Source organism: Macrotis lagotis, chromosome 5, assembly GCF_037893015.1.
Source record: "Macrotis lagotis isolate mMagLag1 chromosome 5, bilby.v1.9.chrom.fasta, whole genome shotgun sequence".
Taxonomy (NCBI): Eukaryota; Metazoa; Chordata; class Mammalia; order Peramelemorphia; family Peramelidae; genus Macrotis; species Macrotis lagotis.
Genome location: NC_133662.1, coordinates 12,742,226 through 12,765,478, shown reverse-complemented (window position 1 = coordinate 12,765,478; position 23,253 = coordinate 12,742,226). Strand labels below are relative to the sequence as shown.

The following is a 23,253-nucleotide window of genomic DNA, read 5'->3' as shown; positions in this document are numbered from 1 at the left end:
GACATAACAGTTATTGAAAGAATACATAAAACTCCTCCAGAAAGAGATCTCAGGATAAAAATTCCAAGCATTATCATAGCAAAATTCCAAAATTCTCAAATAAAGGAGAAAGTATTGAAAGCTGTCAAAAAGAAACAATTTAAATACAAAGGAAGCACAATCAGATTTACACAGGATTTATCAGCTTCAACATTGAAGGATCAACTGGAATACAATATTTTGGAGGGCAAAAGACCTTGGATTACAACCAAGAATTTACTATCTTGCAAAATTCAGCATATTCTGTCAGGGGAAAAGATGGATGTTCAACAAAATAGAGGACTTCCAAAATTTCCTTATCAAAAAAAACAAAACAAAACAAAACCAATAATTCCATCTTCAAATAAAAGACTAGAGAAGCATGGAACAAACTGTAGAACTGATGCTGAGTGAAGGGGACAGCATCAAGAGAACATTGTACAGATTAACAACAACACTGGAAGTTGATCAACCTTGACTGATACAGCTCATTTCAGCAGTTCACGGAGCTAGGATAACCCAGGAGACCAGTTATGGACAATGCTATCCCCATCCTGAGGAAGATAAACAAAATAAAACGGAGAAAATATACAAAAATCTGAATGAACATTATGTTCATTTTTTAAAAATTTTTTCATATTTTTTTTTCTTTCCTATCTTATAGTTCTCTTTCTTTTCCTCTAGTCCTAATTCCTCAAAAAATGAGTAATCTTTAAACATGTTAAACACAAATATATTTGTACAGTGTTCACCAGATTATTCACCATTGAGGGGAGGGGAGTGGGAAGGGAGTATGGTAGGAAGTTATGCAACATAAATATTTGTATGTGAATGAATGCTGAAAAACTTTCATAATATGTCATTGGAAAAATAAAATAGAAAATCAATTGGGGAAAAAAAATCGGCCTATGACAGAAAAACGTTTTCCAAATTTACCTGGTTTTATGTAAACCTTCATAATCAGTGACAGGCAATCCAAAGAGTTGTTCACCAGCTGAGTATGTAACAAATTTCCTCCACAGATCATCGAAATTTGCCTTAAAGGAAATTATTAAATAATGCAAATATTTATTTAGATACCATTGATTCAGAATATAAGAATAGAGACTTTTATTATATTTTTATCTTACTATTTAAAAATTTACAGACATAAAAGCTACATATCCTCTACAAAAATCCTACTCCTGGGCTTCATCTGTACAAGGATAGCTCCAAGTTATTTGCCAGTAGAGCCCAGAAGATATAACCAACTACAGTGGAAAAAAATATTCAATACAAGAGTGGACATATGGAGGGTTTATATCTATCACTTGCACCTCAGTCTTGAATTTTTTATTATGAATATCTATAGCCATTTATTTATTGCTATCTTGTGTCCAGCACCATGTGAAACTGTTTTACAATTATCTCATTTGAAACTAACAATAGGTACCATTATTAATATCCTCACTTTTTATTTGCCAGTAGAGCCCAGAAGATATAACCAACTACAGTGGAAAAAAATATTCAATACAAGAGTGGACATATGGAGGGTTTATATCTATCACTTGCACCTCAGTCTTGAATTTTTTATTATGAATATCTATAACTATTAAATGTTGGAAGCTGGATCTGAACTCTGTCACCAGCTGTCTCTACAAACTGCTATCAGGAATTTATGGAAGACACATGTATGGAAGTAATAGTAGACAAGGTTAGAAAAGTAGGCTGCCAAACAAATTAATATTTAGTTATATACATATATATATATATATATATATATATATATATATATATATATATATATACCATAAAATGAGATGGAATGTTATTTCAGTACACATTCTTCAAGTAGTTTAAAATCATTTCCTTATACACAATGTTTTTCCTTTAAATTCAATCTTACCTATTGGTCCCTTTAAAAAAAATTATATAATTGGCTAACAATGAAATAAAGCAACATTTCTATCAAAACTATTTTACCTGAAATATCTGTAGTCTATTGCTGGCTTCCTGGGGTGCTATTTTTGGTACCATGGGTCCTTCCTGTGACAAGTATTTCAAAATATATTAAAATATACTCAAGATATTTTATTAACTACCTTGTCTGTTTTCCCCCTTGAATGAACTATGCAATTTATATATTTTTCTTTTTAAAAAGTGTCTTAATTCTCACCCTCTTTACTCTTATAAATTTGACATTTCCAAAAGGAGCTTGATGAACAAGACAGACTGAAATTTAAAATGACAATCAAATATAGTAAAGTGTTTTGTGCTGTGCCAGTTTGTAGGGCCAGCTATTAAAGATTTATTACTTCAAGTTTAGCTGTGAGTGATGCAAGATGTGACTGACAGTTCTGTCAGCAATTTAATTGCCATGACTTCTATGCCTAGGACAGCAATATAATTCAAGGTATGTGAAATCCTTTGAAGAGGCATATCTTTGATTTCATATACTGTACAAAACACAAGTTACCATTAGATTATGTGAAATATTTTGTCATGAATAAGGAATCAACTTGAGATTAAAAAAAGGACTATTATAAATGTGATTTACCTTTTAGAGGAGTGTCAACAATGGGGTACCCAACTCTTTTAAGTAATGAGATTCCAAATTGATGGGGATAAGTAAGTGAAGGATTTTTTCGAAGTTTTGTGAAAGGGAATAAAAGTGGAGGATGAGTTTCTATGTAGCCATATGCTATCACACCTCTTTCTGCATTGGTGATAGGGGAAGAGAATTTCATATGTTTAAGAACTTCAGGTTATTTTTTTAATGAACTGTCTAGAAGGACTATGATTACTCTAGATATATCTTTAAGTTACAACCCAATATCACAATGGAGAAGGAAATGCATTTGAACTGTGGAGCCCTGTGTGTCTGGTGGCTGCATTGGTATTCCTCTGCCTACAAATAGGCAGCATTTATCCATAATTTTTAAGGAAAGGAAGTAATTCAAGCATTGCTATGGTATGTCACTAACTAGTCTTTCTCTTGCTGAAGCTATAGAATGATTACATGCATAAAAAGGACACTGACAACTCTTCAGTTATTACAACTTCTTTACTTTGGTGATTTTTTTTAACCACATGGGAGCACAAAGAATAGTAGAAATTTTGTCCACCCTCCAGATCTTAAATTAATGACAATTCTCTTCCCCAAATAAAGCCATTTCATTTTATGTAATCATGACAACATATCTTAGCATGAAATATTAAAGTACCCGTTCGTATTGTTCTATAAAGTTGGCTACATCTTCACGAAAAGTTTCAACTGCTTCAAGTAAATCACTTTTAAATTTGGGCTGAACTTGAACTAGTTCATCTTGGACCAAGTACTAGAATGGAAATAAATATTAATGAAAAAGTTATAATCTTTCAAGGTTGTACAAAATATTAAGTCATAAATGCAGTCAAATCAGTCAACATTGAAATATCTGTGTGCTTGAGATTGAACTGGGTACTAAAAAGATATACAAAATTAATAGATGATCTCTGTATTGCTGAAAATAGCTAAGTCATTCATAATTCTTCACCATACAATATTGTTTTTACTCAGAAAAATATTCTCCTGGTTCTGCTCACTTCACTTTTTTTATCAGTTCATGTAAGTTTCTGCAGTTTTTTTCAAAAATTTACATCCTGGCTGTTACTCCTTATGGCACAATAATATTCCCATTACAAATTTATACTACCAATTTGTTCAGTCATTCCTTAATTGATGGGCATACCTATGATTTCCAATTTAACCACAAAAAGAGCTGCCATAAATATTTTTGTGCATATAGGTCCTTTTCCCTTTTCTTTGATCTCTTTGGAATACAGACCTAGTAATGATATTGTTGTATCAAACATATACCCAGTTTTATAGCCCTTCAGGTGTATCACAACTCCATCAGTGTCCCGGTTTTCCCACATCCCTTCCAAAATTTAACGTTTTCTTTTTTTTTGTCATAATAGCCAATCTGATACATGTGAAGTAGCACCACAGAATTTTTCACTTGCATTTCTCTAATCAATAGTGATTTAGATAGTCTTAATTTCACCTTCTGAAAACTTCCAATTCATAGTCTTTGTTTTTGTTATTCAGTTATTTTATTCTCAACTGGCTCTTTTTAACCACTTTTGGAAAATCTCCCAAAATATATTTTTCTCAATTGCTTGTAAAAAAAATTCTGAGCATTTTTTTTCAAAATTTTGAGCTCCAACTGTTTTACTTCTTTCCCTTCACACTCCACTCCTGAGAAATGCCATTATGCAAAATATATTTCCATATTAGCTAAGAAAACAAACACACCAAAAAATCCAAAGAATAAATTTTTAGAAGTTCAAAAAGTATACTTCAATCTACATTCAGAATCCATTAAGTCTTCCTCTGGAGATGGCTAACTTTTTTCATCATAAGTCCTTCAGAATTTTCTTGGATCACTGTATTAAAAATATGTCATTCATAAAACATCATACAATATTGCTATAACTGCGTATGTTGTTTTCCAGGTTTAGTTCACTTCACTTTGTATGAGTTCATAGAAATTTTTGCAGTTTTTTAAACTCATCTTGCTCATTATTTTTTCTTTCATAGGCATATTCCACAACTTTTTCAGCCATTCCCTAATTCATGAATATCTCAATTTCTAATTCTGACACACAAAAAAGAACTGCTATAAATATTTTTTAATATATAGATCTTTTACTTTTTTTTTTTTATTTTGGGTTACAGACCAAGTAATGGTATTGCTTGGCTTAATAGTCCTTTGGGAAGAGTTCCAAATTGTTCAAAGAGTAGTTGGATCATTTCACAATTTCATCAACAGTACCTTAGTGTCCTATTACTTCCTCAACCACTCCAATATTTGTCATTTCCCTTTTTTACTATATTAGCCAATCTGATTAATGTGGGATGGTACGTTTTGCTGTCTCCACCTATAAACTCATCCTTCCTCTGAATTTATTTTTTAAAATCTTCCTTTAACATCCTTAGCTATTTTTACCGAACTTTTTTGTCAATTTTTAACACACATATATTAGATACCTTGCTATTGTTTCTGATATTTTTTTGAAATGTTAAAAATGTCAATAAGTGAGAAATAAAAAAGAAACTACCCTCAAGATGCTTACAAAAGAATGGGGAATACAGCACATATATTTAATAAGGAAGAATAGTAATAATTGTTTTTCAATATAGAAGATGACCAAATCATGTCATGACTTGTAAATAAGATTGATTAAAGTGAGAGGACATTGTGCAATGATGCCATTCTCATTTTCACATGTGAGCCCAAGTGACCCATCATCAAGACAGTGATGAATGAAAGACCTTGACCTTTTAGGGTCAAGATCTTTCTCATATCCTACTTTGGTAGAGGATCAAGTTCTTTCAATGGTCTAATTTCATGGTGACAAACTTTTAATAGTATGAAAAGGCTAACTTGTCACATGATGGTCTATATGGGAGTTCACCAGAGGTCACTGGAACAACTTTAATATATTTTATGGAGTTGAAATTACTGTGGCTGCTGGCACAACTGCCCTTTAATGGATCTTTGTTAAAAGATTTAAAATGTACTCATTCCAGTTACAGGTGCTTGAAAGACTCCTATTATTATTATTATTATTATTATTACTATTATTATTATTATTATTATTTTTCATCACTGCCTACTCAAATCAGGAGTGGATAATTTGCAATCCTGTTGCCTTCCTATGATGTGGTAATCATTTTGTACATACAAAAACAGAACAATAAAATGTGACCTTAGAGGGAAATACTAGCAAAGTAGTTAAGAAGAAAAAGAAAAGCCTCCTGACAAAGTTGATACTTGATCTGATGTTCCAAAGAAATCATGGACTGTAAAAAAGGGATTGTGAGCAGGGAGAACAATCCTTGCCATGAAGACTCCTACAGCACAGAGTGAAGTGGAGATGGAGCTTCACACATGAGGCATAGTAAATAGGACAATGAAACTGGACTGCAGAATTCTAGGAAAAGAGGAGAGTATAAGAACCAATGGACATTTTTATTTTACATTTTTCCATTCCAATCATACGTAAAGTTAGTTTTCAATGTCCATTTTTGTAGGATTTTGAGTTCCATATTTTTCTCCCTCTCCCCCTCCTTTCCTTCCCTCCCTCTTCCCCAAGACAGTGAGTAATCTGGTATAGGTTATACAAGTACAAACATGATAAATTATCACATTAGTCATGTCATGAAAGAAAGAATCAGAACAAAAGGGGAAAAAAATCATGAGAAATAAAAAAAAACAAATTTAAGAGTGAAAATAGAATACTTTGGTCTGTATTCAGACTCCATAGATCCTTCCCTGGAGATAGATGGCACTTTCTATCACAAGTCCTTTAGAATGGTCTTTGATTATTTTACTGCCAAGGAGAGCTAAATCCATCGTAATTGTTCATCACATAATGTTGCTGTTAACGTGTATAATGTTCTTTTGGTACTTCTCACTTCAGCATCATTTTCATGCAAGTCTTTCCAGGCTTTGCTGAAATTCACTTGTTCATGATTTCTTATAGTCATATACCATTCAGTTTAATCATTCCGCAAGTGATAAGCATCCCCTCAATTTCTAATTCCTTTCCCCTACAAAAAGAAATGCTAAAAATATTTATGTACATGTGAGTTTTTAATCATTTCTTATTATCTCTTTGGTATGTAGACTTAGTAGTAATATTGCTGCAGCAAAGGGCATACAGTTTTATTGCCCTTTGGGTATAGTTCTAAGTTGTTCTGTGTGTATCTCTTTGCTTAAAATGTATTTCTTGTAAACAACATATTAGAGGATTCTGTTTTTCTAATTCACACTCCTATCTGCTTTCCTTTTATGAGAGAGTTCATCCCATTCACATTCACAGTAATGATTAACTCTCTTTCCCTCCTTCCTATATTTCCCACATTTGTACTTTTCTCTCTCCTTTCACTCTACCCCTCTCCTAATCAATGTTGTGCTTCTGCCCACCACTTCCCTCAATATGCATTCCCTTCTATCAGGCCTCTTCTGTTTTTAATTTTTTTTCCCTATTCTAATCTCCTTTCTACCTCCCTTCTAACACCTCACTTCCTCTATTCTTTTCTTTCCCCTTGCTGATTCCCTGAAGGGTAAGGTATATTTCTAAACACAAATGAGGGCATGATATTATTCCTTCTTTGAGATAAATCCAATGAAGAGTAAGATTATTTATTATTACCCTCCGCTGTAATCAGCTTTTGTGTTATTTATGTGATGCAATTTACCCATTCTCCCTCCCCTTTCCCCTCTTTTCCTGGACAGCTAGGTGGCACAGTGGATAGAGCAATGGCCTTGGCATCAGGAGACAGTCGAATACAGCCTCAGACACTTGCCACTTATAAGCTCTGTGACCATCTCCAGTTGTCCTTATTTATATATTGGTCATTGGACCCAGATGACTCTGGAGGAGAAAGAGAGGCTGATATAATACATTATCCCCTCACTCAAATCCAATTCACATGCTTGTCATGACCTCACTTCCCTAATGTTGTGATCTTCCTTGAAAATGAAGGACAAGGGGTGGCTAGGTGGTGTAGCACCGGCCTTGGAGTCAGGAGTACCTGGGTTCAAATCCAGTCTCAGACACTTAATAATTGCCTAGCTGTGTGGCCTTGGCAAGCCACTTAACCCCATTTGCCTTGCAAAAACCTAAAAAAAAAATGAAGGACAAACATTATTATTATTATTATTCCTCTTTTCCTAGATCCTCTTTTAAATGCCTTGTTTTTATATCATTGCATCAAAATTAACTTATGTCCACATGCTCCAAGTGTACTCCTTCTAATAGAGACACAGTCTCAAGTTAGCAGTATCAATTTTTTCTTCAGAGATGGAAACAGCCTATAGTCTTACTGAATAACATTTTTTTCTTTTCTCTTTACCTTTTTTATATATGTCTTAAGTCTTATATTTGTACATCAAAATTTTTGTTTAGTTCTGTTGTTTTCATCAGGAAAGTTTGAAAGTTCCCTATTTTGTGAATGTCTTTATGTTCCCTCAAAAGATTATGCTCAATTCAGCTGTGTAGTTGATTCTTGGTAGCAAAGTTCTATTGCCTTCTGGAATATCATATTTTAGGTCTTTCAATCCTTTATGTTGAAGCTGCTGAGTCCTGTGTAATCATGTGGTTCCTTTTTTTGAATTGTGTCTTTCTGGTTGCCTACATTATTTTCTCCTTGACCTGATAATTCTAGAATTTGGCTATAATATTCCTTGGAGTTTCATTTTGGAATTTCTGTCAAGGGGTAATCGCTGTATTCTTTCAATGACTATTTTACTCTCTGGGGCAGCTTTCCTTGATAATTTCTTGAAAGATGTTGTTCAAGCTCTTTTTTGGATAAATTAATTTCTCTCTCTCCTGGATCTATTTTCCAGGTCAGTTGTTTTTCCAGTGAGGTATTCTATATTTTCTTCTATTTTTTTCACTTTAAAAAAATTGTTTGACTATTTCTTCAGGAATAGAGGCATTAGTTTCCACTTGCCGAATATTTAAGAAATTATTTTCTTCAGTTGGCTTTTTTTAAACTTCTTTTCCATTTGAACAATTTTACATTTAAGGGAGTTGGTTTTCTTCAGTGAATTTTTTTTCAATTTGGTTCTTTGCATTATTAAGGAATTGTTTACTTCAATTTTTGTGCTTCCCTTTCCAAGCTATTGACTCTTTTTTGTATATCTATCTTTTCCCGATTTTACTTCTTGATTTTAAAAATCAAACTCTTCCAAGAGGAGTTTATGGGTTCATATTCCCCTCTAGGGTTTCACATGTAAATTTTTTTCCACTGTCCTCTACTGAGACAGTATTTTCCTTGTCACCCTAGTACCTTTCTATGGACATGTTTTTTTTTTTCTGTTTCTTTTTCATGTTTTAACCTACTTTTTGGTTATAAAATTGAATTCTTCCTGGGGTAGAGGGGATACTTCCCTAAGCTATGCCTAAGAACAGCATGCCAGAGGCCTGCTCATTTACTTTTCACCTTGGGGCCTCAGGTGTTCTTGGATTTCCCCACTGCCCTGGGATTGTTCAGTCTAGCTGCATGCTGTACCTGGGTTCCAGGTTAGAAATTTAATTTATCTAGTGGGGCTGGCACCCTGACAGTTGACCTGTTGTACAGCTGGCCTGCTGAATTGAGCTGCAGCTGAGAGTCTCCTGCCATCTTACCTTCACCCCACCTGTCTGCACTGGTTGGCAGTGGGCAGTCCTTTGACATAAGTGAGACAGACATTTTCTTAAGTCTTTCAAAGATATCTTAAACTGGAAAATTTATCAAATCTATCATTTTGTGGGTACTGTCACTTCAGAATCTGTTTAGAGGCTTGATTTAATGTTGTTTATGAGGGAAGCTAGGAAGAGATCAAGAAAGTTCCTGGCTTTTCTCCATCATCTTGGCTCTGCCCCCTTCACTGAGTGCTTTAACAATCTTTTAACCCTATCCTTATAATTCAGTGCCATGAAATTTTAGTGCAATTAAAGGATATGAACACCCCTATCAAAATTCATTTTAATGCATTTGGCCTGTAGGATATAAAACATTTGCCAAGTTTTTAATATATTTAACATTGAACCAAACAGCATAAAATGCATATTCATGTTCGGTGATAATCAAAAAAGGGAGATTATAACTAAATTCGTACTTACAGCTTTGCCTTGCAATTTGTTAAATGAGTATCTTAGTGTATCAACTGCTTCAGACTCCTCTTTGGTTACCTGAACTTCAAATCTATTTAAAATGGTATAAGCTTCCTGGAATAAGAAGGAAAGTTTTCATTTATTTCTAAGATACTTATAAAAAGATTTGAATAAAAAGATTTGAGAAACTATGGTTCTGTGTATATATCAAAGGAAGTCAAAAATGCTTTCCAAATAATCCTAAGAAAATGTGCTTCTCTTAAAAATGTGCTTCTCCTGTTATGTTTTAGTAATGTATAGTGTTATAAGAGAAATATCTCCTCTGAGCTTGTGTGGTAGGTTAAGTGCTGCCAAAATAAATCTACCCCAATACAAAAATTAGAGAGGTTAAAAACCCTCATTTTAGAATATTTTAGCACAGAAGGTAGAAAAATAATCCTGAACGAAAATTAGGATTCTAATCCAAAAAAGAGTGACTTGAGGATTCTTTTGCATATTGCAATATCATATACTCTTTTAGGCTATAATAATTAAAAGATTGATTTATAATACCATTCTCTTCAATAATCATAAAAGTTGAATAACTTAAATTAATCAGAATCATGATTTGATACATCTCCTCTTACAATTATAATTAAATACTCTATAGGTAAACTAACCCAGGTTACACATTAAACCACATTTAGAGGCTCACAATAGGTTGAGAGGAAATATTCACGTTTTTATAGTATTATCTGTATCAGATGAATCCTTCCTCAAGTCTTAACTACCTCTTTTTTTGACTTCTTGTCTGAGGAATGTTTGAGTCCTTAAGTAAATTTTTGCATCCTATGTAACAGGTTCCAACTAGCTCAATAATCTCCTTACAAGGAGAAATTGTCCTAATCTCCCATCCAAATTATAAAAATTATCTGAGCATATCAAAGATATAAAATTATCATGACAGTACTCATAAATAATAAGCAGGATAAATATTCTCTTCACTCATGTGAAAACACAATGTAAGTTATCTTTTATGGTGAAGAAATACAGAATGTGATTTAGGTAAGGGTAACTGACCACATAATAGCAGAAAGAGCTGTTATATATAAACCCATCATGTATAAAGGCCAGGACAGAGCTCCCCACCTGGTATTTATTCTTAACTTGTCTATTTCTAGTCTTCCTTGGAGAATTACTTGAGGTGTAGTAGCCTGGTATGAAATTAATGCTAGTCAATTTGTAGTTTGCAAGAAAATAACTCTATTTTCAAACTATTATTATTTCAAAAATTTAAGTTTCTTACTTCAATAGGTCCTAATGTCATGTCCATTTGAATTTCATTTTCACGTATACTGGCCAAAGCTTCCATTGCAAATCTGACATCATCTAAGTCACGAATGGGTCTAGATAATTTTTTTAAATATTCATTTATAAATGTTATCATATCAGTCATTTTCTTTTTATATTTTTCATTCAAATATCGACAGAGTAACATCTTCCATGCTTTAGCTTCAATTGACAAAGCTAATTTCAATGGATCTAGTAAAAACAAGGAAATCTATTTAGTTTATTTTCTTCATTATATAAATGTCCAGAAAATGAAATTATAATTATTTATTTTACTTTATACATTAATATCTCTTAAGATTTTTAGTAACCTTGATCTTTAGCAAAGGTGAAATTACTACTTGATAACAAGTTAAAGAGTAAGAAGAAAGGGATTTTTGTTCTTCTGGCCTCACAGTAATAGAATAAAATATGGCAAAAATTAAAGATTAATTTAAATTAATTTTAAAAAAATTAGAGTCTGAAAAAAACAAACACAAATACCCCATCTTATATCACTATAAAAATTATCAAAAAGCATTTTTTGGTCAAAAAATTATTTGGCACTGTGACAGAAAAAAGTATCCTAATCACTTAGCCCAATGCAAATTGGACTAATTTTCCCCAAGAGATCCTGAGATTTAGTTAGCTCAGGAGATTATCTGTATCACTGGCACACACCCTGATGACAAAACAGTCACAAAGGTAGCCAGAGGAGGTTCTGATGTTTGGTTGGTGGATTCTGATAGTATATTGCTTTGCTCAGCTGTTTCAAGTCTATATGTTCTCAGCTCTCCTTTTTTCAAGATCTTTCTCAGCAAAGGCTAAGTATTTTGCTAACTTCTTTTCTTAACAATTAAATGAATTAAAATTGCCAAAGAACTGAACTGAGTCCGGTCCAGCCCAGAATGACTGGTTTATTTAGTCATACAGAATTAGAACAGAGTTCACTGAAATAGGTGATATGTAATACAGAGAAGGATAAGCCTTGATTGTGGTTGCTATATGGTAATTTTTTATTCATCTTTGATTGTGACCTCATTTGATGTTTTCAGGCAAAGATTATGGAGTGATAAGAAAAAAGGATGCAAATAGGGTTAGTGACTTATCAAACATCACCCAACTAGGGCCAAATTTGAACTCAGTTCTTCCTACTTTTCAGGCCCAGCAACCATTCTTATTCACTGAATCATCTAGCTGCCCCAGATTAACCTTCATAAAGCTAGTGGTGCTTTTGGTGATGTAGTTAGAATTTTTTTTAACTGTGTGAGGCACCCTCCTTGAAACATACTTTGAATATAATCATTGTTAAATTGTTTTAGGCCTTTGTTGGGCTTCCTAGACTAGTAATTTAAGACTCTTTTAAATTCTATTAGTGGATTTCTTCACAATACAATTTACCTTCAAAGGAGTCTAAAGAAGATAGAAAAAAGTTTTTTCCCCTTTAAACTGCTCATTGAAAAAGGACAAATTCATCAGAAATATTTTGCTCAGTGCTTTTTTATTATTAATGGTAGTGTTCACCCAGTTGTTTAAGAGGATGGCTCCTGAAAGAAAGTCTCTACCGGTTTTAAGGAACTGTATTTCTGTAATCTTGTTTTGAATGGCTTTATGAAAGGAAAAACAGTTGAACCAGTAGTCCTCAACCCTATATATAGACACACACACACACATAGTCAGATATCTAGGGGTGATATGAAAGAGTTCAACAGTAAAAATAATACAAACCAAATGGATGCAAGGAGTTTTTAGAATTGTTTAACAACTGTGCTGAAAACTTTATTTTTTCTTTTATTTTAAATTTGGAATTTGAGAAACCAGCAATTTTGCTTTGTTGTTTTTTGTTATGATTCTTTGAGAAGTACTATGGGTGGCGTTTGAACCAACAATGCTAATTTTTTCTTCTAAGGAGCCCAGACACATTTAGAAAATTGGTAATATGGACATATATGCCATGTACACCACCATTTAATTAACTAAGAATCAGCAAAAGAGAAGTATCACTAAATGTCTAACTTTTTAATTTCTCAAATGTGAGCTGTGTTCTCTCTCTCTCTCTCTCTCTCTCTCTCTCTCTCTCTCTCTCTGGCTTCTAGTGAGGGGCTCCTAAAAATCACAGAAATCAGGAATCACGGGATCATTTCCTCAATTCCAAAGGAAATGACTATTATTTACATATGGGAAAGAGAGAACACAGAAAGAGATTCTGGATTTGTAATTTATGTTGTTTCTTTTTCTCAGCATGTGAGTTCAGAGTTAGCCCCAATAGAATAGTGTACATTCATACAGTAATGGTACCCCAGCCCAGGATAGAAGAGCCCAAACTCTAATAGAAGTGGTTGCTGGCATAGGGAATAGCAGTTGATGCTAGCAGAATAGAAAGCAGGCCCCAGGGGCACTGTTCAGGAATATCAAGCATATGGTCTCAGTGATTTTGGCAAAGTGTAGTCCCAAATGGAGTACAGTTGTGGACAGAAAAAAGAAAGTACAAAGGGAAGTTGATATAAGACTGTATAGTTTTGAAAGCAGTCTAATGACTATGAACTGAAAGTAGGTCATAAAATTTTAGCAGCTAAGAGATAAGAATTTTATATAAGTCCATATGTATATGTTTGTGTATATATGAATGTATACACATGTGCCATTGTGTTTGGAAGTTTATATGTATATATTTTTACCTACATAAAGAAGAGGTTAGATATAAGATTGAAGGTAGAAAGACTTTCTATTGTAATGAGAGGTTAGAATCATTCAAGATGTGCATATCTGCAAAGTATATTGTCCAAACAAGTAAACATATTCATAGAATTCAAAATTTTTTCCATATGGTATAACCAATATGTAATAGTAGTGTTAACTGGTAGAGAATCTGTGTTTTCCTGGTTTAAATTGTCTGACCAATATTAGTTTAAATGGCAGAGAAGTGATCCAGCTTTAGAGGCTATAATAAGCACAAAAATCATTCACAAACAAAAAGTCACCTTCTGGAAACTTCTAGGGTGGCATGAAGTTAGTAGGCTACACATTACACAACATTAAATGAAGCCACCACACAGACATTAAAGCTACAAATACCACCAAAAGAAAAAAAAGATCGAAACTAGTTTTCAATTGTAGACATCATGGAGGATCTTCAGTGAAGGTCTGTCTCTTTGGGGGAAAGGGGAAAAGTGAAACCTAGCTAGGCAGGAGAGAGGAACACCAGCTAGAGGTTTCTAGCCACAGTGCATCCCAGGGTCCAGCAGCTAGACAGCAATCCAGGTGCAGGTAGCTAGATAGTAGACCAGCAGGTAGAATCCCATTCCCAGATCCCTGAACCTGGGGAACACTGGGGCAATAGACAGGTTGAGAACAAACCATTGCAAAGGCAGAGCCTGGAGGAGAAAACAAACCTCTACATAAGCAATGCCTGGGCTGCATAGGCAACATCTTGTCAAGCAATAAAACAGAGATCAAACTCCAGCTCTAGCACAAAAAGCTTTTCATTATACTTCCTGTACCCCAGAAACAGATCTCAACTATAAAAAATGAGCTAAAAACAAAAAGCACGAATCACAACGCTATTTTGGCTCTCAGATAGATGGCCATCTTTCAGGTGAAGGATCAGTCTATTAAGGACAATGCTGGCAGTTATCTTGATAGCAGTGACTAAGAGAAAATCCTCTGTGACGGTCACAGCACAAACTCTTTTCTCCTTTATAGAGGTAGAAAATGGAGGCATCTATGAACACCTCTTGCCATATAGCCTGGAAGCTCCTGTATGAACAATGGACCCCCCACTTTGTAAATCTATGCTGTAATGGAATCAACACCAGCAGAGCAGTTTAATGGCATTCAAAAACCTATTCTTAAATTAGAAATTTGGCTAGTGAAGATTGACATCATCCTGAGATAAATGGTCAATGGCTTCTGCAATGGTTGATGATCATCTGTTAAGAACACTATGAAACTATTCTATCTCTCCTGGATCAGATTTTATCACTTATCAATGTGGCTCCATCTGCACAGAGGTGTTGAGATAAACCAAAGGTTTTTGGCTAACATATAGCTTTCAGGGCATCATAAAAGTGTTTGGATTTTATTAATCATAAAAAAATGAATTTCATCTGCTTGCTTACTGAGTCAAGAATGCTACATGTCTTTAAGCTTCTCTTGCACTTTACTTTTCATGGAGTTAAATGCAGCTTTCTTAGAGTCAGGTGAATTATTCAGCTGGTAAATCCTGTAGATTTCTCATTTTCAATTAGTAAATTCTGAATTTCCCCATTATTATTACTACTAAATCAACCTTAGTTTTTGTGAGTGTTCTGATCCAGTGAGAGTTGCCCACTCCTTTTCTGTTCCACTGTTACAAACTATGTGTTGGTTAACCCTTTTTTCCAGGTCAGAAACAAACTGTTCACATATGGAGAAACACATGTTGAAATTAAGTTGTCTTGGAGTCAACACTTTTTCAACAAAACTTCTATTTTTTCCCAATTATGTGCAAAGATAGTTTTCAACACTCATTCTTTTCTTTTTTTTTAGGTTTTGGGTTTTTTTTTTTTTGCAAGGCAATGGGGTTAAGTGTCTTGCCCGAGGCCACACAGCTAGGTAATTATTAAGTGTCTGAGGTTGGATTTGAACAACATTAATTCTTTTGCAAGCTTTTTCCGTTCCACATTTCTCTACCACTCTCCCTTCCCTCCTCTTTTCACATGGCGGTAAACAATTTGATATAGGTTGTACATGTCCAATCGTATTTAACATATTTCCAAATTAGTAATGTTGTAAAAGAAGAATTAAAACCAAGGGGAAAAACATGAGAAAGAAACAACATAAAAGCTTTAGAAAATGAACTTTGCATTCATATTTTATAGGGTTTTTTTTCTGGATGGGAATGGCATTTTCAATATTAGTTCTCTTAAGAGATATCTTGATCACTGAACTTCTGAGAGGGGCAGTTCTATTATAGTTGATCATTTTACAATGTTAATATGTACAATGTTCTCCTGGTTTAGTCACTTCACTCATCAAGAGTTTATACAAGTCTTTCCAGGGTTTTCTAAAGTCCAGTCACTCATAATTTCTTATAGAACAATAATATTCCATCATATTCATATAGCACAACTTGTTCAGCCATTTCCCAATTGATGGGCATCCCTTCTTCAATTTCCAAGTCTTTGCCACTACAAAAAGAGCTGTTATAAATATTTTTGTACATGCAAGTATTTCTCCCTTACTTATGATCTCTTTGGGATAAAGACCTAGTAATGGTATTGTTGGGTTCAAAGGGTGTGCATAGTCCTTTGGACATGTTTCCAAATTGTTCTCCAGGATGACTGGATCCATTCACAACTCCACCAACAGTGCTTTAGTGTCCCACATTTTCTCCAACATTAACCATCCTTTTTTGTCTCCTTCATCTGACAGATGTGAGGTGGTCCTTTTGTTTTAATTTGCATTTTTTCTAATAAATGATTTGGATCACTTTTATATGACTATAGATAGCTTTAATTTCTTTGTCTGCAAGTTGCCTGTTCATATCATTTATCAATTCAGGAATGATTTATATTCTTATAAATTCAACTCAGTTCTAGAAGTGAGTACTTTAGCAGAAACAATAGCTATGAAAATTGCTTCCCAGCTTTCTGCATTCCATCTAATCTTAGTTGCATTGATTTTATTTCAGCAAAAACTTTTTAAATTTGATATAGCTGCAATTATCCATTTTGCAATTTATAATGTTCTTCTTTGGTCATAAATACCTCCTCTCTCCACAAAACTGACAGTTAGATATTCCTTGCTCTCTTTATTGAAGCCACCACTTTTGTTGAATGTGAATGTTTAGCTTGGAGAGCTAAATATGAACAGTCCAGCATTCTGTGCTACAGATAACTTTTGTCACTCTCATAGTCCTCTATCTCTTCTATTTATGATAAATATTAAATTCCATTCTTTTCTGGAGTGGGGGGTACAACCAAAATGTTTGATTGCATTTAGGTAAATGGAAGATACTGTTGATGATGAGGAAGTCATGAGATATACAAGTTTTCAGTATAACTAACTGTTGCTCTTTGTATCTGAATTCAATATATAGGTGAAGCTCATTTTTCCTCCATTCCCTTTTTTTTGCTTTAGTAATTTTGTTGTTTTTTGCTAATTGTGTTGTGTGGCTAACTTAAATAAATAACTGAAGATTTTAAAAAGTAGGAAGAAATATTCAACAGAAATGTCATTGAACATGACAAAGGCTATTGCTTTGCTATTGTTCCACATGATTCTGTCAATTTAAATAATTCAAAAAGAACCCTTATTTTATTTGGGGTAGAAAGATTAAAAGCTAGTATTATTTCACTCCATTATTTCTCATATGAAAAATGTTGGTTTCCAAAATCCAATGTGCTTTTTTTTCTTTCATGGGAGATTCTGGGAGAAATGCATGTGAGTGTTGGGTTTGGTCCTTCAAAGACCTGAATTCAAATACAATAGAGGCAAGTTATTTGGCTTCTGTTGGTCTTTGTTTCCTAAACCATAAAATGGGAATAATACTAGCACTACTTCCCAGTGTTGTTGTGGCAATGTTGTAAAAAACTATTACAATGCCTAGCACATAGAAGGTACTGTAAAAACAGTTGCTTACTTTCTTCCCTTTTTCTTAGACAGAAAACACTGTTCTCATTCAAAGGACTAGAAAGAGAAAACTTCCCTGAATACTCTGGAAGAGACACAAAGTAAGTATGACTCACGCTTATCTCCATGACCCACAAATTCAAAGATAGAAAATCATAGAGCTATAAGTCCAGGAAAGGTGAACTGAGGAATTTTAACATTGATAATGTAAGAGCTTTCTGTCATTTCAGCACAAGGTACTGGTGATGCAGTTATTGCCTGGATACTAAGGATTTCTTGGGGTTGGTACTTTTGAGGCTAGGTGCCACTTTCAGCTTGGCCACAGGTACTGGAAGAATTATAATAGCACCAAATTCAATCCCATCAGCCCTTGCTTGTAAGGTTATGTGTATTTTTATTGCACTAGGGTCATTCATCATTATTATAATCATCCTCATCCTCCTCATGACATGTACATCTCTCCTTCATATGCAGGCATAGAACAAGTGAAACCATATAGAAGTTCTTTTAAAAGTAGAAGTCTATGGGAAGAAAAGAGATTTAGTATAGCTATGCTAAAAAAGTTGTAGTCATCAAAATAAAGTACCTCAGAAAATTTAGTGGAAACAACAGACATTTAATTGAGGGGAATGTACAATGGAATTTGAATGAAAGCATGAAATGCTGACGAGATATATGTTATGACTCCTTGCTAAAGGACTTTCAGGAGCTTTAAAAAGCTCCTGGTTTAAAGATGAAGAGGATCTGTAAGATTAGTGGTGATCAAGCAAAGACAACCATATTTTGTGGGCTATAAGAAACAAGGACCATTATCTTCTAATATCTTTTGAGGCAGCCTCTTTTGGGGCATAGCTAATACAAGCTTTTACTTAGATTTAAAGCAGGGGGAAGATAGAATTTTTCTCTTCCCACAACCTAAAAACTATAATGATTATTAAATAAGTACATATTGATTATTACTACCATGTGCGGATGAGCCTGGGAATGAATCTCAATTTTCTGTATAAGACTTTTGTTTCTGATTCTTTCTCTGAGCATAAATATACTTGGAAGTTAACTTCTCCAACTTTGTGGCTTCTTGGTTAAAAGAGTTTTTGGCTATTGCTGGCTGCCCTGAAGGAAGGGCATCCTCTTCTATAATGCTTTTGGGAGGCAAAGACCAAGAAAGAAAGAAGATCCCAATCCTGATATTTACCTGGCAAGAAAATCTATTTAAAATGAATTACTCAGAAAGCCTGGAACTGAAATGAAAGTGATATAGGTATTCAGCAGTCCTCACAAAGTTGTCTCTTTCTTTTGGGTAGAACATAATATGTGATGGCTTACTGTTTTTGTTTTATGTGTCTGGCATTATTTTTTTGATATTAGTATGAGTTATTTTGGTATTTTATGTATTTTTGTGTATGTGTTGGGTGAAAGTATGTATTATCCTCTATCTCTCCTAGTTTATACATTGAATGCCTTTCTTGAAGGGAATCATTTTATGTTATAGTCTAGATGTGAGTCATTTCCAAGATTTACTTGAGGTTTTCTTAGAGCTTCATAATTAGTTGGATAATTAGATAGAGAATACAAGAAAATACAAGAGTGCAAGAAATAGTCTTAATCACTACTCTTTGGGATCGGGGCTCTTCTAGGAATTAACCTGAGTGTGCATGAATCAAGTGAGAAAGGAGCTTTCTGAGCTCTAAGTGACTTTTGGTGGCAATTTTAATAATGTTAGCATACAACTTTTTATGATTACAAAGTTTTCATAGGAGATTTAACAAGGAATTAGGTGGGCTTTTTAACAATAATAATAATAATAATAATAATAATAATAATAATGCACTTTGATTAATTATCAAATAATTATTCTCCCCTATACCCCTAATAATTATATAAAGCTAGAAAGATTGCTTTGGTCTATGGATTTATTCTAACCAAACATTGATTAGGAAATCAAGCTATGTTCTATATAGGTACTAGAATAACATTTGTGCTTTAAAAATATCTGTCATTTACAATCTATATTACAGTAATTACTAATAAATAACTGATCCTATACTTTATGTAATAAGGAAATACCTGTACGTAATTCAAGTGCTCCCACAACAATAGTAGGTTTCAACTCTTCAATTTCTTGTTCAAATGTTGCATAATGAAGAATTTCTGCTCTGATTTCTGTGAGAGAAGGATTGCTAGCCAAAAATTCCTGTGTGTAATTTGAACAGTTAATGACTTTAAGTTTTATCAGTTACAAACTTCCATGATTCATTTTAATAATGATTTTTATATTCAAATTCTTACATGTGCTTTCAGAGTAATAAACTTTAATCTGATCCCATGAAAGAAGTACCAACATAAGTGAAATCACAAATGTGTCAATACATCTAAGTATGCATTATATGAAATGATCCAAAAAAGAAGAATGTATCCTTGACAGAGTTGGGAGAAAATTGATGATAGTCCGGTGGTTTCTGCCTTTATCCTACCCAGCTTCAAGTGAGTCAAACTTTATACAAACTGTGACCTACCTGTAAATATGCTAACACAAGAGTATTCCCTGATAATTACCAACTCTCTAGGACACATGGAAATCATCAAGCCTCAAAACAGGACTCTGTTTTCTCAGGTAGGCAGATGAAAAAAAAACAAAAACATGTTTTAACATGTTTCTAAGCCAATGACTCAAAGACCATGCCTGACTGCCCCCAGATAAATCACATGGAGCACTCATAAAAGTGCCCAGTGGAAAAGAAGAGTGCTGGGATGAAAACAGTTAGACCTGAGATCAAACCAACCTCAGAAACTTCCTAGCTATGTAATCACTTTCCCTCTCTTTGTCTCACTTTCCTCATTTAGTCAATAGGGATGATAAGACCTCCCAGTACTGCTCTGAGAATGGCCTGTGATACACAAGAAGGTTCCCATAAAGGCATAGGCCACATTCTTCAACTCCTCTTGTCCTGTTAGATGATTACACTGAACAGTAGTGTTTATGCTTACCATCAGGATTCTGTCCAGCTTCAAGAAGCAATATAATTAGAGATACAGAAATGAAGAACAGCAATAAGAGGCACCATGGACTGTTTCTTAGAGAACCTGCCACCAGATCAGATCAAAGGGCAGTCATTGCACTTTTAGAGCTTGACACTGCCAGATAATATGAATAACAGCAGCATTTACATAGCACTTTACAATTTGCAAAGGAGAAGCAGCACAGTATAATAGATCCAGATCTGACCTCAGAACCATAATTCTCTTAGCTTTTCAGTACTTGAGGTGACTTCCAAGTTTCAGAGTGCTGACTTGCATTGGTAAAAAAAAATTTTCTTCACCAGTGAAATCACATATCTAGTCCCTCTCTTTCTCTAGAGAATAAGACCAGTATTGTGAAGCAGGTACTACAAGTATTACTATCCCTATTTTATAAATGAGGAAAGAGGAGGAGAGGTTAAGTAATATCATATCAGCCTAGAGCACACTTTGATACCACAGCAATGCTTAAAGCATTAGAAGGTATATGACTAGTACGCACAACCACAGACTGTTGGAAGGAGTTCCAAAAAATTTCCCATAATCTCCAACATATGAGACATTAATGTGAAAAGGATTATGAGGAAAGCTTGCATGATGATGTACATTTCTGACAACAGGATCATAGGTGTAGAGCTGTGTAAACCAAGCCTCAAACAACTCACCCTGACAGCTGGAAGGGACCTTGGCTGTTATCATTCCTTGGCATCATTCCCAACAATGGGATATAAGCCAAGAGAATGAAAGCCAAATCCCATGAAAAACATCTATAGTACACAAATTATCTAAAATATACCTGAATTGTAGCTTCTCGGTCCTCTGTCCAAAGAGCTTTATATTTTTGAAATTCCAACAGTGCTTCAGCAGCTGCTTTCCTTAAAGAATTTACTGAAGAAGAAAGCAGCAAGCCCAATTTAGCAATGTCTTTGTGCTCTGCAACATTAGGATAAAAATTTTTCAGCTTCCTTGCAGGAATGACTTCATCAAAGGACCCTAGAAAACACATATATCAAGCATTACATTATAAAATGCCCAATCTTTAGTTTTCATAATTAGAACATGTTAAGTCTATTTTAATGCTTATATTTAATATTTAATATTCAAATGTTATACTTTAGTTATGTTCTCTAGCTCCATATATTTTCAACATAAAGCATTAAACTTTTAAAGTACAGTATACAATTTAAATCTCTAGAGCTTTAAAAAATGATTAGAGGGTCCAGAGGATAACTGAAATAAAAATGATTAAAAGACAGCAATAAGAAGTCAAAAGAATTATTACCCAATGGAACACTGAAGAATAACTCAATACTTTCAAAGATCTTTCTTTCTTTTCATATCCTTTATCAGTCCAGAATGACAGTTTCTTACTTTAAATTTTGATATTATCTATTAAAATTTTAATATTTATTATTTATTAATCATATTAAGTATAAGTGTATGTATGTGTATTTAATTCGCTTCTCCACTTAGTCTGTTAACTCCTGTAACAAAGTTTCCATATTTTCCTATAAGTTAAAAAGGACAGAATTATCATCTAAGCCTAAATTCAAAAATCCTAACGCCTATGTTGAAATGAAGTTGACAATGAAGAGAGGACAAAAATGATTTTTTGGTGAAAGTCAAGATACAGATCAAAAGAAGGAATGATGACAGTGGATGACACCAAGAAAACTGCTTAATTTTTATTTTTCTTCTTTTTCTTTTATCAAATGGAACAAGTATTCCAGACCCTTCACAATGATACACTGGAGTATCAATACTGATTGAAACTGATTCTAGCCTTTTCAAAATTGAGGTAGAATGCTCTAAGTAACAAATTGGATTTATTAAGAGCATATTTTAACCATTATTGCAAAATGTACATCATTTATAGGGTGCATATACCTCCTTTACTATTTCACAGAAGAGGGGGGGAAGAACAGAAAAGACAGAGATGGATAGCCAGATCTGCTGTACTCCAGATCATGTGTATGCCCAGGTAGGGAGAGCAGGCCACTAGAACTACCTCTGTTTCCCCTCCTGGAAGTTTATATCAAGTCTTTGCCTTGACTACTGCCAAGAAAAAGAATCAGATCTGGCCAGTTAGCATTTCCTGTATGCACACTAAATTCTAATCCAGAAACCAGTCAAGAGGCTTTTTCACCACCATGTGGTAAACAGAATCACAACATCAAAAATGCCTGTGAAGTGGAGATTCAAGCCCTCCATTCCACATCATCAAAAACTTCAAGCAAGAGCTTTACCAAATGTCCATGCTCCCTGGAACTGGGCCATCATTCAACAGTTCCTCCTGTCTCACTTTTTTTTAATTTTTTAATTTTTTTAGATTTTTGCAAGGCAAATGGGGTTAAGTGGCTTGCCCAAGGCCACACAGCTAGGTAATTATTAAGTGTCTGAGGCCATATTTGAACCCAGGTACTTCTGACTCCAGGGCCGGTGCTCTATCCACTGCACCACCTAGCCGCCCCTCTTTCTCACTTTTGAGTTGTTTAGAATTTTTATCAATGACTTTGATAAAGGAAAAGGCAATCTGTGTTTCAAATTTTTGCATGACACAAAGCAAAAGGCAAACTAACATGATGAATTTTGACAGACTTACAATCAATAGAATAATAGTAATTGCAAATATTTATATATCACTTACTCTGTGAGATATAACAACTT

At 34.0% G+C, this 23,253-nt stretch overlaps 1 protein-coding gene across 1 annotated transcript in view; it reads right to left on the bottom strand.

The window, feature by feature from the left end:
* LOC141523566 (dynein axonemal heavy chain 8) overlaps window positions 1–23,253 on the bottom strand; it is a 412,522-nt gene that overhangs the window by 257,592 nt on the left and 131,677 nt on the right. Inside the window, exons 27-33 of the mRNA XM_074236848.1 lie at window positions 21,383–21,579; window positions 19,636–19,762; window positions 10,934–11,169; window positions 9,658–9,762; window positions 3,222–3,335; window positions 1,981–2,043; window positions 955–1,055 (exon numbers count right to left, since the gene is read on the bottom strand). Of these exons, the coding sequence (XP_074092949.1) occupies window positions 955–1,055; window positions 1,981–2,043; window positions 3,222–3,335; window positions 9,658–9,762; window positions 10,934–11,169; window positions 19,636–19,762; window positions 21,383–21,579 (943 nt within the window). The remainder of the gene's footprint in view (window positions 1–954; window positions 1,056–1,980; window positions 2,044–3,221; window positions 3,336–9,657; window positions 9,763–10,933; window positions 11,170–19,635; window positions 19,763–21,382; window positions 21,580–23,253) is intronic.